The 15,066-nt window shown below is 45.7% G+C and overlaps 2 protein-coding genes across 2 annotated transcripts in view; one reads left to right on the forward strand and one right to left on the reverse strand.

Annotated features, from left to right (window-relative positions):
* LOC145514421 (uncharacterized) overlaps positions 1 to 15,066 on the forward strand; it is a 259,999-nt gene that overhangs the window by 91,378 nt on the left and 153,555 nt on the right. Inside the window, 1 exon segment of the mRNA XM_081512171.1 lies at positions 13,257 to 14,220. Within this exon segment, the coding sequence (XP_081368297.1) occupies positions 13,257 to 14,220 (964 nt within the window).
* Positions 7,266 to 15,066, reverse strand: part of ZNF667 (zinc finger protein 667) — a 57,249-nt gene continuing 49,448 nt past the window's right edge. The window contains exon 10 of the transcript XR_014060143.1: positions 7,266 to 8,595. The gene's annotated coding sequence lies outside the window, so the exon portion shown is untranslated. The remainder of the gene's footprint in view (positions 8,596 to 15,066) is intronic.

A 15,066-nucleotide genomic window follows, 5' to 3' on the forward strand; every position in this document is an offset into this window, starting at 1 on the left:
TTTTACATCTCCATATAAAAATTTCCCGGTTTTTGTCATTGGTTACTTTGATGAGAAGTTACTCGGAAGCTCCACATCCTATAACGCAATTTCAGAAAAGGTGAGGCATGAATGTGAGGACCAGAGCTAGGAGTTTATTAAATATTTTCAGACACACACTGAATAGGAACAAGAGGGTATAAAAAAAGACGAAGTGCTGAAAGAATGGCCTTGGGCTCGGCTCTTCTTCATAACATATCGATTTCCAGTATCTATCAGTATCTTTTTTTTTCCTATTAACTTTCTCCCACACTGGAACCTCAGCTCCGCGGATGGGGAGCTTCGTTCCTAGTTGCGTCCCCAGCGCCTGCAACAGTGCTTGGCACACTGCTGCGCTTAGCCGCTCAGTCCTGTCTGCCTCTCTGCGACCCCATGGACTGCAGCCCGCCAGGCTCCTCTGTCCATGGGCTTCTCCAGGGAACAACGCTGGAGTGGGTTGCCGCGTCCTCCTCCAGGTGATCTTCGGACCCAGGGATGGAACCCAGGTCTCCCGCATTGGCAGGCGGATTCTTTACCACTGAGCCACGTGCGAAGCCCTGCCTGGCACACGGGAGGCCCTCAGTAAGTGGCAAATGGACTGACCGGGAGGACAGAAACGAAACAGGGAAAGCCCCGAGCCCCAGCTCTCCCCGTGGCCCGCACACGCAGCCCCGCCGTCTGCGTCTCCCCAGCGCCGGCCCGGAGCCCCACCAGCGGCGCCCGCACGGACGGGCCACTGCGCGTGCGCCCCGCAGTGCGCGCCGGCCATCCAGGCTGGGCGGACGCGGCGGCCGGGCGATGGGTCCGCCGGCCTGAGAGGGCTGGGCCGGGCCGCGTCTGGGTCGGAAGGCCGGGGCTGCGGGAGCGCGGCAGAGACAACGCGAGGGACGAGGCCAGAAGCCGCCGGCGGCCGCGGCGCCCGGGGCCGGCAGTCCCGGCATGCTCCGCGCCGGCCCGAGCCCGGCGCCGGACTCCAGGTCCCGGCGGCACCCGTGGCCATCGCCGGACTCCAACTCCCGGCGGCCCCCGCGGCCGGCGCCGGCTGCCCGCCCGGGCGCCGCGGCCCCTTTGTGAGGCCGCCGCTGGCGGCGAGATCGAGTCCCCGCCCCGGCCGCGGGCCGCTCGGCCGCCGAGCGAGGAGACGTGAGGCGTCCCGCGCGGCGCGTGGGCAGGCCGGCCTGCCGGCGGGCGGACAGGTGAGGGCGTCCGGGACGGTGGGAGCCGGGGTCAGGGTGTGCGTGACCGCGTGTGAGCCTATCTGGCCGTGTGTGACAGCGCGTGACAGCGCCACTGTGTGCGCGACCTTGCGCGTGGGAGTGCGCGCGGCCGTGTGTGAAGAGAGTTTGAGGACGCGGGTGGCAGCCTCTTGCCCGTGCGCCCGCAGGCTCCGCCCGGGGAGCCCAGCACGAGCGGCGGTGGGGCGTCTGTGTGTGTCGGGGGGCTCTGTGTAGCGGGGAGACACGCGAGACGGAGAGGGGGAGACGGAGTTCACGGAGGGAAGGGGAGAGCTGGGGAGGAGACGGCCCGGCCCGGCGGCAGAGCCCTGAGCGCTGGCCTTGACCCCCGCCGGCACCGAAGGCCCTTCCGCCGCCGCTTTACTCGCCCACGCAGGCGAGTTCCGTGGGCAGGAACTCGTAACTTGGGGAGTTGCGGTGACTGTTGCTGCATACCCCTGCACCTGCGCAGCCTCCCCACCCCCGCGAGGAAATTTCTTAGAAAAGTTGAGCGAATGGTTTTCCGGTGTGTTTTATAATAAGCCAGGACCAGAGAAGCAGGAGAAGGGAATGGCACCCCACTCCAGTATTCTTGCCTGGAGAATCCTGTGGACGGAGGAGCCTGGTGGGCTGCCGTCTATGGGGTCACAGAGAGTCGGACACGGCTGAAGCGACTTAAAATGCATGCATGCATTGGAGAAGGAAGTGGCAACCCACTCCAGTGTTCTTGCCTGGAGAATCCCAGGGACGGAGGAGCCTGGTGGGCTGCCGTCTATAGGGTCACACAGAGTCGGACACGGCTGAAGCGCCTTAGCTTAGCAGAGAAGCAGGAAGTCCTCTTTGGTCCAGGGTCCTCCAGACCACACGACCCCTGTGCGGGCTACCCTGTGTAAAGATGCCTTCTCTGAGGCATTCACTTTGTAGCTTTTTAATCTCATCTTTGTAGAAAGAGTGGGGACACATTTCTTTTCAATGTCATCCTCTAGTGAAGAGACTAACGAGGCAGAGCTGGATCCCAGTTGGGCTCAACTGCTTAATTACCACGAAGCGTTGGGTAATTTCACTGATGAAATTAAATTCACCCTTACGTGTGAAGGGGGACACACCCCTTACTTGGCAGTCACTCTGAACAGTAAATACTGTTCCTGCTTATAAACGAGGAGCTGTCTTACGCACAGAGACGTGATGTTGCATATTGAGATCTAAAGCACGTGGGAGATTTAAATGGCGTATGAGCGTGCTTAATCAGCCTTGTCCGACTCTTTTCGACCCCATGGACTTTTGCCCGCTAGGCTCTGTCCATGGGATTCTCCAGGCAAGAATACTGCAGTGGGTTGCCATTTCCTTCTCCAGGGATCTTCCCGACCCAGGGATCAAAGTGTCTCCTATGTCTCCTGAATTGTTAGGCGGGTTCTTTACCACCGGCACCACCTGGGAAGCCCTTAAGTGGAGAATCATCTGTAAAGATATTGAATCACTGTGTTGAACACTTGAAACTAATATAACAGTATAAATCAACTATACTTAAAGCATGTAGGTGAGAGAACTATTAATTTAGATAGCAACGACCAATTGCGTGACACCTTATGCACTTCTGTGGCGGGGAGAAGGGCAGCGAGAAGGAAGGGGATTCTCCGGGCTGAGGGCTGAGGGCAGGCCTGGCGTTTCACGTTTTCTTCCTCCCTCTGCAGCTGTGTCTTCTCTGAACACTGCTCAGAGAGGAGCCGGAGGAGGGCAGAAGAGCTGTTGTGAATTCTTAAAGCCATGTCCGAGGTAAGGAAATATCTCTCCTCTTCTGTGAAATGCCTTGTTTTTTCAGATTTTACATGGACATTTTGCTTTGCTTCTGAAATTCCCCACTCTACTGCAATTCCATTCATTCAGTGACCTGGTCCTCATGGTCTCCAATCTAGTAAAAGGAGATCTCCCCCACCCCACCACCACCCCCAAAGCGCTGAGCTTCCTTTTTTTTTTTTTGCCCCTCAGCCAGAATTTTCATCTCCTGTTCAAGAAACGGTTTAGCACTTGCTGTGGGTGAGATGTTCAGTTGGGTGGTTTTAAGAGGCCAACATACACTCCTTGGTGGAATATGAAAATCTTCGCTGGAGGGACTCGATTCGTTGAGGTGAAAGTGGGTGTTCAGAGGTGACCAACAGTTTCCAGCTTTTCCACAGACCTGACAGACAGGGACTGCTGGGGAGTCTTAGCTGTGGCACAGGGCAGGGTCTCTTGCTCAGGGTGGCTTTGAGGAGTGGGATTTGCTGGGTCTTGAGTATTAAAGGGTGGCTCGGCTGGGGCAGGAGTTCTCTTCAGGCACTGGGTGAACATTAACGAGTAGGACTCCACGGGAGTACAGAGATATCCTGAGTTAGCATCAGGCCACAGACAGGATATCCTGCATCATCCCGTGAAGATTAGTAGAGTTAGTATGGAAAACTGCAGGACAGTTTTTGAAAAAGGAGAATGATAGGGGGGAATATTGAATATACATTAAAAAGTGGCTGCTCACATCTGTAATAACAAAACCAGTAAATAATATAGAATGGGAGCCAGAGAAAGAAATGAAAAGATCAGCATGTAACATCCAGAAACAAATACAAGAATGGAAAATACTTATTAATAACTGGACATATAGTTATTAAAGACTTACTGTATATTAAGTGCTGGCAATACTGTGGTTAAAAAAATAGATACTGTCTCCATTGAACTTAGTATCTACTAGTTTATTATGTGATGGTGTAATGATATTTTAAATCAGAGAAGGGCTGGATGTTCCCTTGAGATTTTCTTCTTCCTCATACTTTGAGGCTAAAAACATTCTGTAGATTAAATATAAAAAATAAACCCACAAACTGCTACACCTTTTTCTTGTTTTATATCACGGAGAGCACGCTGTGCCGACTGCTGGCAGCGATGCCTCGTCTGCGCTGCCCAGCACCGCGGCAGCAGCCCCGTGTGGCTGCAGAGCCACGCGGATGGACGTGTGACTGGAGGACTGAATTTTTAAATGTTAATTGATTTAAATTTAACTAACCACATGTGGCCAGTAGCTAGTCTATTTAGACACCAGAGTTCTAGGTTCATAAAATGATAAAGCCAGGAAGAAAATTATGAGTAGCCTGGTTGTCTGAGACACTGTTTTCCAACTGAGGAAAAAGAGGCCAAGGAAGGAGTGATGTGCAGACGTCACTTGTGAGTGACTCAGAGGCTGTACTGCTGACTGAGGGTCAGCAATGGATGGTGTGAGAAGGGCGGCAGGAACAGGGCAGGGCTCCTGGGAGCGGAGTGCTCGGGCTCACGGAGGACGTCACTTCTGCATGGAATGAGGTCCCGCACGGCCCGGCTCCCGGTGCTCAGACCTCATTTCCTCCCAGTCTCCACTGCTCTCTGCTCCAGTCACACCGGTCGGCTTGCTGTCCCTCAAACGTTCCAAGCTCCTCTCTATTTCTGAATATTTGCATTTGCTCCTTCCTCGTCTGTAACTCTCCTCCTCTAGAGGGTGGGCTGCCTAACTCTCCCACTTTATGTAGATTGTTGTTCAAAAATCAACTCTTTTTTAAGGTTTTATCTTTATCTTACACAAAACTGAGAGTTAGTCAGTCAGTCGTGTCTGACTCTGTGCAATCCCGTAGGCTGCAGCCCACCAGGCTCCTCTGTCCGTGGGATTCTCCAGGCAAGAATACTGGAGTGGGTAGCCATGTCCTGCTCCACGGGGTCTTCCAGACCCAGGGATCGAACCCGTGTCTCCTGTATTGGCCACCTGGGAAGCCTCTTATAAAACAGTGTATGTTGTATTTTTTCTCTCTTCTCACAGCCAGGCTAGTTTATAGTTCTTGTCTCCGGCTCTGAATTTCTTCCTGTGCTTCAGTGCTTCCTTCTACCTGAAAAACTTTTATTAGTATTTCTCTGACTACAGGTCAAAACTTCAGTCCCAACCTGATTTTTTTTTTTTTCTTTCATTATGTCCTTTTCTGACTAGGCCAGAATAGTGTAATTTAAACTGTTTTCCGATGTTAAGAAGTTGGGAAATCCTAGTCTTAATGGAGAGAAGAACCTTTAGGAATATATTTTAAGGCAGTAGCTAGAGACCGTTGTAACATCATAGTGAAAAATTAAGACTGACATAATTGAAAAAAAGCAGGGGGTTAGTAAATCAGTAATATGCATCTAACAAGAGTGATGTTATCAGTACATGAATATGTAATCACAGATATGTCTGTGTAAGGAAATGTGAACAAACACATACTAACTGTGCATTGTGACTGCTTATAGGAGGTAGGTAGATGTTGGGGGTTAGGATTTCCACGTTTTTAACTTAGAAAGGGGAAAAAAAATCACTGTGGGTAGAAATACTAGGCACTATTTTGTTTAAAAAGATTTGTTTTCTTCTATTCTATATAGTCTTGCAATAAGAGTAGCCTAGGTTGCAGGTTTTTCCCTTTCAAGTCTTTGAATATATCTTGCCAGTCCCTTCTGTCCCGCAGTTTCTGTAGAGAAGTCACCTGATGGCCTCATGGGGGTGTCCTTGTCATGAACGCTCTGTTCTTCTCTTGCTGCTGTCACAATCCTGTCTCTCACTTCTGTATTTGTGGGAGAAGGTCGGCTTCAAGTCTTGCTACTCTGCCATCTTGATGGCTCTCTCCAGACATTATTTCCTAAGCTTCTTTAATAAGGTGACAGAACAGTAATAAGATTTCTGTGTTATAGAATCAAAATAAATAGAAAGACATGTGAAAGGTGTTCAGATCTCATTGGCTAAGAGGAGAATGTCCATCAGATCATCGAAACCCAGAATCCATTTGTTTCTGTGTGCAAGTAAAAAAAACACCTTGTAAGAACCTTACCTGGCAAAACCTGCCTGGCCTCTACCATAGAAAACATGGTGTGTGTGGAACACTTGTTTTGCACACAGTTTTAAAGAGTGCATTGAAGCGGTTGAGTTTTAGTAGAATTCATGATCGATGGGGCCCAGCTCTATCTAGCACAAGCTTCATCTTTTAAAGCCAACCCGCGTTCCCTTCCTCGAAGCCTTCACTCACTTCCCAGATTTCCCTTTACTAAGAAGGTGTTCTGAGATGGAGGCACGTACGACAGAAGCTGATGAACGTAGCTTGTGTTTCACGGTGTCCTCTCACTTCACTTGTGGTTTCCTCAACGTTTTTGTCCATTACTCAGACAGTTATTCACATACTGACGCGTTTTTTTCCCCATTAAAAATGTTTCTGTGTAGCATCACTGATAGGCTTAAATGCATCTTCAGTAAGGGTATTACTCTGTCAGGAGGCACGTTAATAGGAGTGACGTTCATTTTTGATAACCCTACCGGCCAGGACACATCCAGAACTTAGCCCCGAATGGGGTCCTGAACGCCGATACGGGGCGGGCGGTCCCCTCCGTGCTGGACTGTGGGGAGGAGGATGGCCGCCAGCGGGGCTCCCTGCAGCCGCTGTTTACCAGCCAGCGTGGAAGCATTTCCGTATCTGACAGGTCGGTTCGGCTGTCTGGCCGTGTGCCGTTGAGGGCAGCTGTGTGTCAGCTCAGCTTAAGGGCAGGGTTTGCTCTGTGATGGGCCAAACCTGTAAAGCACATACCAGATCATGCAGCCAAAAAAATATCTGGAGCAGACTTAACCACATTAGGAAGAATGCCCATTTTTTTAATTTTTGGGAAGCAGACTAGGTCTCATTTCATGTTACAAAGATCCTTAATTTAGCATACCATGGTATTTGAGAGCTATGCGGCGACATTTCAGAAGCTTGTCCACTAGCTGTGCACAGCTGGGTATGTTCCTCTGATGAGAGCTGTAGGTGTTTTGTGATGCACTGCATTATCACATTTGAAAGGTTCCCTATTTAACTTAATAGTGGTTAAAATTACCATTACTTTGTCTTTTGGGGGTATGATAAGTTAACAACAGTCTTTGAAACTTAGTGACATTATCAAGAGCTGTTATGTAATCTTTTGTTGTTCCTGATTGTTCTCTGTAATGGCATACATTTAAGTTATATTTTTGCAAAATCACCATAAAACTTCTTTACTGCTTTTATTACATTTGTATGTAATTTTCAAGTACCGATACAGTGAGCATCAAATATATTTTTATATACACCTAACTGATATAGCTGGAACACTGATCATTTAATTGCATCATTTGGAAAAATGCCCATAAAATTGAGCCTAACTCATGTTTCTGCCCCCTGCTCGGGGCTCTTACTGCGCCGTCTGTCCTGATTTTCCGCACTGAGAAAGGCTCGAGCGTGTAGTGTGGGTGCCGGGTTATTTCACATTTGACTGTTGACAGTGTTCTGTTTTTGCCAATCTTCACTTGTATCTTTTCTCCATCAGTAGAGACTCTGAAATTGTGCGCTTTCCATGACAGAATATCAAAACTCAGCCCAGAGAAGTCCTGTTGCTCAGACCCCAAGATCCTGACAGGAAATGGCACTACATGCAGTATTTCTCTAAGAACACAGGCAGGGTAACTTTTCAAACTATGCTCATGTGAGGGTAAGAACACTCGCTGAGCGGGAACGTGTCTGTGTCACTTCAGGATCTGGTGACATTTGGGGACGTGGCTGTCGATTTCTCGCAAGAGGAGTGGGAATGGCTGAACCCTGCTCAGAGGAGCCTGTACAGGAAGGTGATGCTGGACAACTACAGGAGCCTGCTATCGCTGGGTGAGGAGGCCTCCCTGTCACGCGGGATCGCACGGAGGGCTGCTTTCCCGTGCCACGTTTGGGGAGCCTCTGCTGCACCTCCTAATGCTCCCCCAGTAAGTGTAGCTTTGTCGAGTCGGCAGCTTGGTTGGAGGTTCATGCGTCTTCCCACCCCCAGAACTCGGCACCTCCCCCTCAGCCCCCTCCTCTGCTGGCCTCCCCTTCCCCTTGACCGAGCAGCTTGATCTGACTGATGGGCCTGGCTAACCCCGTTTCATTTCTTGTGGGCAGGAGTTTCGGTTTCTAAGCCGGATGTGATCTCATTACTGGAGCAAGGAAAAGAGCCCTGGGTGGTGCAGGAGGAGCGGCCGAGGGGAGCACGCCCTGGTGAGTGAGCGAGACCCAGGGCTGGGGAGGCCCCTGCCAAGAAAAGCTCAGCTCCTAACTGATGCTTCCTGGGGAGCGTCAAAGGCTCCACGCCTGGGGAGAAACAGAGGTGTCTCTAGCCTGTGCTGCCCAACTGCCGTCTCCCCAGATTCACTCTCGCACACACCACTGTCTTCTCAGGCAGCCTTTCCCGTTCTCTGGGTCCAAACGTCACGGCATCGCCTTGTCTTGGCTTTTCAGTCTGGCACGAGTTGCTCCTACGTTTAAAAATCTAGATGCAGCGGTGCTTTTTTCCTTTTCACTCATTCATTCCTGTTAGACTGAAGGATTGATTCACTTATTTATTGACTTAATCTCTTACCAAGCCAAGATTCGGGTTTCTACTTTGAGAAAATCATCCTATTGGATTTTTAGGACTATTCAGACGTTTAGAAACCATCAAAGGAAAAATACTTCTAGTGGTCTTTTCTTCAAGTCTGGGTAACTGGAAGGTGAGAGCCTTTAACAGAAAGAAGTCAGAAGAAAGAATAGGTTGGTAGAAAAAAGATGAATTTGACTTAGGACAGTAAGAGACTTATTTGATGGGAAGATTTCCTAGTGAAGAAAGGCAGCATAGCACTGGAGGGAAGTGGAGGCTAGGAAAAGTCTGATTTAGATGTTAGAGTGAAGGAACGCGGTCAGTAGTCTCAGAGTCTGGAAGAAGAGCTCTGGTACCAGGGCCTCTGTGGGGAAGCAGACCTTTGGTAGCTTTCTCAGCGTCCTCTGGTGAGTGGCCTCCCAACAGCTTCCTCCTTGGGTTAAGTTATATAAATTCTAATTTTTCTAGATAGTTATCAGGTTTATTTACATGAACCTGAGCATAATAATCTCTTTCTTTTTGTTTTATACCTGAAGTATAAAATATTCCATTTTAATTTCTTCTTTTAACTAGCTAATGTTTTTAGTTGTTAGGTTGCTATTCATTAATCAGTTTTGCTTACTTATTTTTAAATTTCAGCTTTGGACTCTATTAAATATAAAATATAGCTTCATCATCCTCCCCTTTTTGTTTTTACTGATTATTTCTTATTTCCTTAGATTTACTTTGTTTCCGTTTTTTGGAAACACGCCAAAAAACTGAAAAAAGCTCTAACTATTGTTTCCTTGTCTGTTAATTCACTAATGAACTTATTGGAGGTTTTAATTCTCCTCTGAATATAGTTTCAGCTGTATTTGATATTTACTAGTTTTCTTATTTCCATTTCCTAGACAACTTTTAATTCCCATTTACACAACAGTTATTTAACAGAAAGTTTTCTGGTTTTACTGTATTTTGATCAAATTGTTTTATCATATTTGATCAAGATAGCAATCACTACTAATTCTATTTTCTAACGAGTTGAGGATTTTATATGGCCTAATATATAGCTTTTTTTTTAAAAAACTATTCTATAGGTTCCAAGTTAGAGTATTTTCAGTGTAAAGAGCTTGTTACATGAGTTTCACTTTATGTTACTAAAGTCTGTCTTTACTTAGTCTTTGTTTCCATCTATATTTTTCTTAACAACTTTACATACAATAAGTTGCATTTATGTAAATTACAGTATGATGAGTTCTGACAGTTGTATACATTCATGAAATCATCTCTGCAATCAAGACACAAAACGTTTCCATCACCCCAGAAGATAGCTTGTGCCTTTTTGTAGTCCATTCTTGTCCACTGTGGCTCCAACCTAACCTTTAATTTGTCATTTTAGATTAGTTTGCATTTAAACTAAGTGAAATCATACCATTATGTTTGGTGTACTTCACCATGAAAATTATTTTGAAAATCACACGGTTGCATATGTCAGTCACTGGCTCCTTTTGTTGCTGAGCGTCAGTCTACCGCACGGGTGTTCCTCGTGTTTGTTTTCCACTCACCCACTGACGCACCTTCAGGTTGCTTCCAGTGTGGGCAATATGAAGTGGGCACGTACAGGACTTTGTGTGGACATACATTTTCATTTCTCTTAGGTAAATATCTAAATGTGGAAAAACGGGTGGGGGCTGTGGGAGGCAGGCTCAGGAGGGAGGGGATTTACGCACACTTGGCTGTGCAGCAGAGGCTACACAACATGGGAAAGCGATTCTATGCCAATTAAAGAATATGTTTAAATACCAGGTTTAAAAAAAGTGGAAAAACTGAGTCATATGACAGGAATATGTGCAACTTTTTAAGAAACTGCGTTTTCCAAGGAGGTGGTGTTTTCATCCCCATTAGCACTGCAGTCGAGTTCCAGATGTGCTCCAGATCCTCACCGTATCCTTTGAGGTTTATTTTTTCTTATTTAAAATGATTTCATTGAAGTAGAGCTGACGTACACTGCTGTGGTCATTTCGGCTGTGCAGCGGAGCGACCCTGTGCGCTACAGCGGGGCCTGCTGTTTGTCCGCCCTGTGGGATAGTTGGCACCCGCTGGTCCCAAACTCCTGACCCTTCCCTCCCCTCGGCAACCTCATGTGCGTTCTCTGTATGAGTCTGTCGCTGTTTTTCAGATACACAGTTGCTCTAGTACCCTTTTTAAAAAAACTTTCCCTTCCCCATTATATTGTCTTTTTGGTATCTTTGTTGAAAATCAGTTGGCCGTGTGTGTATGGCCTAAGTTCTGAGCTCTGTTCTTTTCCATTGATCTATATATGTCTGTCCTTCCACCAGTACCACACTGTCCTCATTACTGTGGCTTTATAGTAAATGTTGACATCAGTTGAATTTGTAAAATCACTTTGACTATTTTAATAGATCATTTGCATTTCCTTATAAATTCTAGAATGAAGTTGAGCATTTCTACCTAAAAATCCTGCTGGGGTTTTGTTTGGGATTGTGTTGAATCTATGTATCAATTTAGAGAGAACTGACATCCTAATATCATTGTTTTCCAATAAGTATTATATTTATATATCTATATAGAAAGAGATATAGTTTTATGGATATAAGATACATAATTTTTTAGATAGAAGTTTTTTCCAGTAGTGTGTGCATGTGTGATCAGCCGTGTCCAACTCTGTGACCCCATGGGACTATACAGTCCATGGAATTCTCCAGGCCAGAATACTGGAGTGGGTAGCTGTTCCCTTCTCCAGGGGCTCTTCCCAACCCAGGAATCGATCCAGGGTCTCCTGCATTGCAGGCACATTCTTTACCAACTGAGCTACCAGGGAAGCCATGAAAAGTAATATCTGCAAATACAACTTTCTTTCTTATTGAAATAGCTAGGATCTCTTGTAATGCTGAATAGCACTGGTTAAGAGCAAATATACTTGCATTGTTCTCAATCTTAAGGGGAAATGTATTCACTCTTTCACCATTAAGTTGTTAACAGATATTTCTTAGATGCCCTTTATCAGCTTGAGGAAGTTCCTTTCTATTCCTGCTTTGCTGAGAATTTTTGTAATAAACAGATGTTGAATTTAGTAAAATACTTTTACACTGATTGAAACAATCATATGATTTCCATCGTTAATCTGTTAATGTGGTGAATTGCACTGATTTTCATATATGAAACCAACTTTGCATTCATGGGATGAACTCCAGTTGGTCAGGATTATGCTTTCATATTTTCCTGGATTTTACTTGCTATAATTTTGTATCATTTTACATTTATGTTTCTGTGCTACATTGCTTTTGTAAATCATAGTAGGAAGTTTGGTTTTACTATAAATAAGCTGGGAAACCATTGGAAAGTCTTGAACAGAGTAATAGGTGATTTGATTTAGGAATGGAAAAGATAAGGCAAATTAACGCCTTTGGCAGATTAATAAAACCAACAATTTGATACAAACTTACTTCAATATGAAGGCATCTTAGTTTGAGTATCAGCTGAAAATTGACATTTGGTTGGAACATAGCACACAGAAAATGATACTCAGGAAGACTATTTTCAGACTGCTAAAGTTTAACCATAGAGTTTTATATACAGCCTGTGGCAATTAATAGGGTTCCCTGGTGGCTCAAGACAGTAAAGAATCCGCCTGCAATGCAGGAGATGCAGGTTCAGTCCCTGGGTCAGGAAGATCACCTGGAAAAGGAAATGGCAACCCACTCCAGTGTCTTGCCTGGAGAATCTCATGGACAGAGGAGCCTGGTGGCCTACAGTCCATGGGGTAGCAAAGAGTCAGACACAACTGAGTGACTAACACTTTCATGGCAATTAATGACACCTGGTGTCTTTTGGGATGTGGGGATTGAAAAGTTTTTTTTAGCCACATTGATGTGAAGTTTTTTTTTTTAAAGCTAACAAATTTACCTTGAATTCAGGCTAACCTGAGGCAAGAGAGGAAGGGTGTTTGCAGACTTATATTAATATTAATATATACATATAATGATTGTGATTTTCTGATGGTTACCTTAATAGTTATGCATGAGGTATTTTCTTAATAAATTTTCCTACATTTTCATTCTTTATAATCTCATCATTAGACTCCATTTAACAGCTCTTACATCCTTAAACTTATGTATGTAGTTCGTTCACCAGTTTGTGTTTTAGAAGTTCTTTTCTAATGCATAAATACAAAAGACGTTTGTTTTCTTGATATCTTTTAGAGTGGGAGTATGCATTTAAAAACAAGGAATTTCCATCAAAGCAAGTTATTTATGAAGAATCATCCAAAGTAATGATGATGGGAAGAAGCCATCTTAGTTATAACCTCAACTGCTCCAGTTGGAGAGGAGACTCTAACAGTAAGGACTGGTTTAAGAACCAGCTGGGAAGTCAGGAGCTGCATGCTAGTCAGCTGACCGTCACTCACAGAGAAATCCTAACTGAGGATCACAGTAACGAATATACTCAGTCCTGGCAAACTTTCCATCAGGATGCAATCTTTGATATAAAGCAGAAACATAATAAGCATGAGCCACAAAAGAGAAGTTACCGGAAAAAGCCTGTTGAAATGAAACGTCAGAAAGTCTCTGTAGAAAAGAAACTCTTGAAATGTAATGAGTGTGAGAAGGTGTTCAACCAGAGCTCATCGCTCACTCTTCATCAGAGAATTCACACTGGAGAGAAGCCCTACGCATGTGTCGAATGTGGGAAAACCTTCAGTCAGAGTGCAAACCTGGCTCAACATAAGAGAATCCACACTGGGGAGAAACCCTATGAATGTAAGGAATGCAGGAAAGCCTTCAGCCAGAACGCCCACCTTGCTCAACACCAGAGGGTTCATACTGGAGAGAAACCTTACCAGTGTAAAGAATGTAAAAAAGCTTTCAGCCAGATTGCACACCTGACTCAACACCAGAGGGTTCATACTGGAGAGAGACCATTTGAATGTATCGAGTGTGGCAAGGCCTTTAGTAACGGTTCATTTCTTGCTCAGCATCAGAGAATTCACACCGGAGAGAAACCTTACGTATGTCATGTGTGTGCGAAAGCCTTCAGCCATCGTGGATACCTAATTGTACATCAGAGGATTCACACAGGAGAGAGACCCTATGAATGTAAGGAATGTAGGAAAACCTTCAGCCAGTACGCACACCTTGCTCAACACCAGAGGGTTCATACCGGAGAGAAACCTTATGAATGTAAAGTATGTAGGAAAGCCTTCAGCCAGATCGCCTACCTTGATCAGCATCAGCGGGTTCACACTGGGGAGAAGCCCTACGAGTGTATCGAGTGTGGGAAGGCCTTTAGCAACAGTTCATCACTTGCACAGCATCAGCGAAGTCACACTGGGGAGAAGCCTTACATGTGTAAGGAGTGCAGGAAGACGTTTAGCCAGAACGCAGGCCTTGCTCAGCACCAGCGAATTCACACTGGGGAGAAGCCTTACGGATGTAACATCTGCGGGAAAGCCTTTAGCTACAGTGGGTCTCTGACGCTACATCAGAGGATTCATACTGGAGAGAGACCCTACGAGTGTAAGGACTGTAGGAAATCTTTCAGGCAGCGAGCCCACCTCGCTCATCATGAGAGAACCCACGCCATGGAGCCATCCTTGACTCTTTCCTCTCCCTCAGCCTCTATGTCCAGTCAGCTGCCAAGACCTGTAGGCTTCATCTCCTAAATACGCCTTCAATCTGACTCCTTTAATCCATTTCCAGTCTATCAGTGTTTGTCCAAAACACGATAATCTGTTTGACACAGACTGGGAACAGCTCTCTAATCCATCCCCCTGTATTTACCATTTCCTGTTAGTGATCCATATCGCAGTCAAACTTGCATTTAAAAAGTTGGACCATATCACTCCTCCCTCATGAAAACCCTTCACTGGCATCCCACAGGGCTTAGGTCAAGGTGCACATTGCTCACAGGAGCCTAAAAGACCCCTGCCCCCCAATACCTTGTCCCAGTTTACATTTCAGAGCCCCATTTCATGTGACCATCTCCTTCCTGGGCTACTTATCAAAATTCAGAATTCATATTGCAGCAACAACTAGATCGGGGTTCCAGTTCTTACTGTTCCATGTTCTAGCCCTCTAGTTCTGGAGAAACATTTTGTCCCTTGTAAGCATCTTATCTTTTTATTTATATTATAGAAATAATAATGGTACTACCTCAAAAGTTAATTGGAGGATTAAATGAGATAATGCATGTAAATTGCTCAGCACAGTGCCTAGCATAATTACTCAATAAATATTAATGTAAAATAAGATAACTATGTATACAAAGAAGACCTGATCATCTTAGCAGTGATTATCGGTGAAATAACAAAACAGCTCAAGACCCAGGAGACTGTAAAGATTTTTGAGTAGAAAGAGCAGCCCTTGTTCTGAAGCTGAGTGAAAAGGTATCCAACACAGTAGAGTTAATGTTGGAGTTCATGATGATCGAGTTA

Source organism: Giraffa tippelskirchi, chromosome 7 (assembly GCF_054371585.1).
Source record: "Giraffa tippelskirchi isolate mGirTip1 chromosome 7, T2T-mGirTip1v1.2.pri, whole genome shotgun sequence".
Classification (NCBI taxonomy): Eukaryota; Metazoa; Chordata; class Mammalia; order Artiodactyla; family Giraffidae; genus Giraffa; species Giraffa tippelskirchi.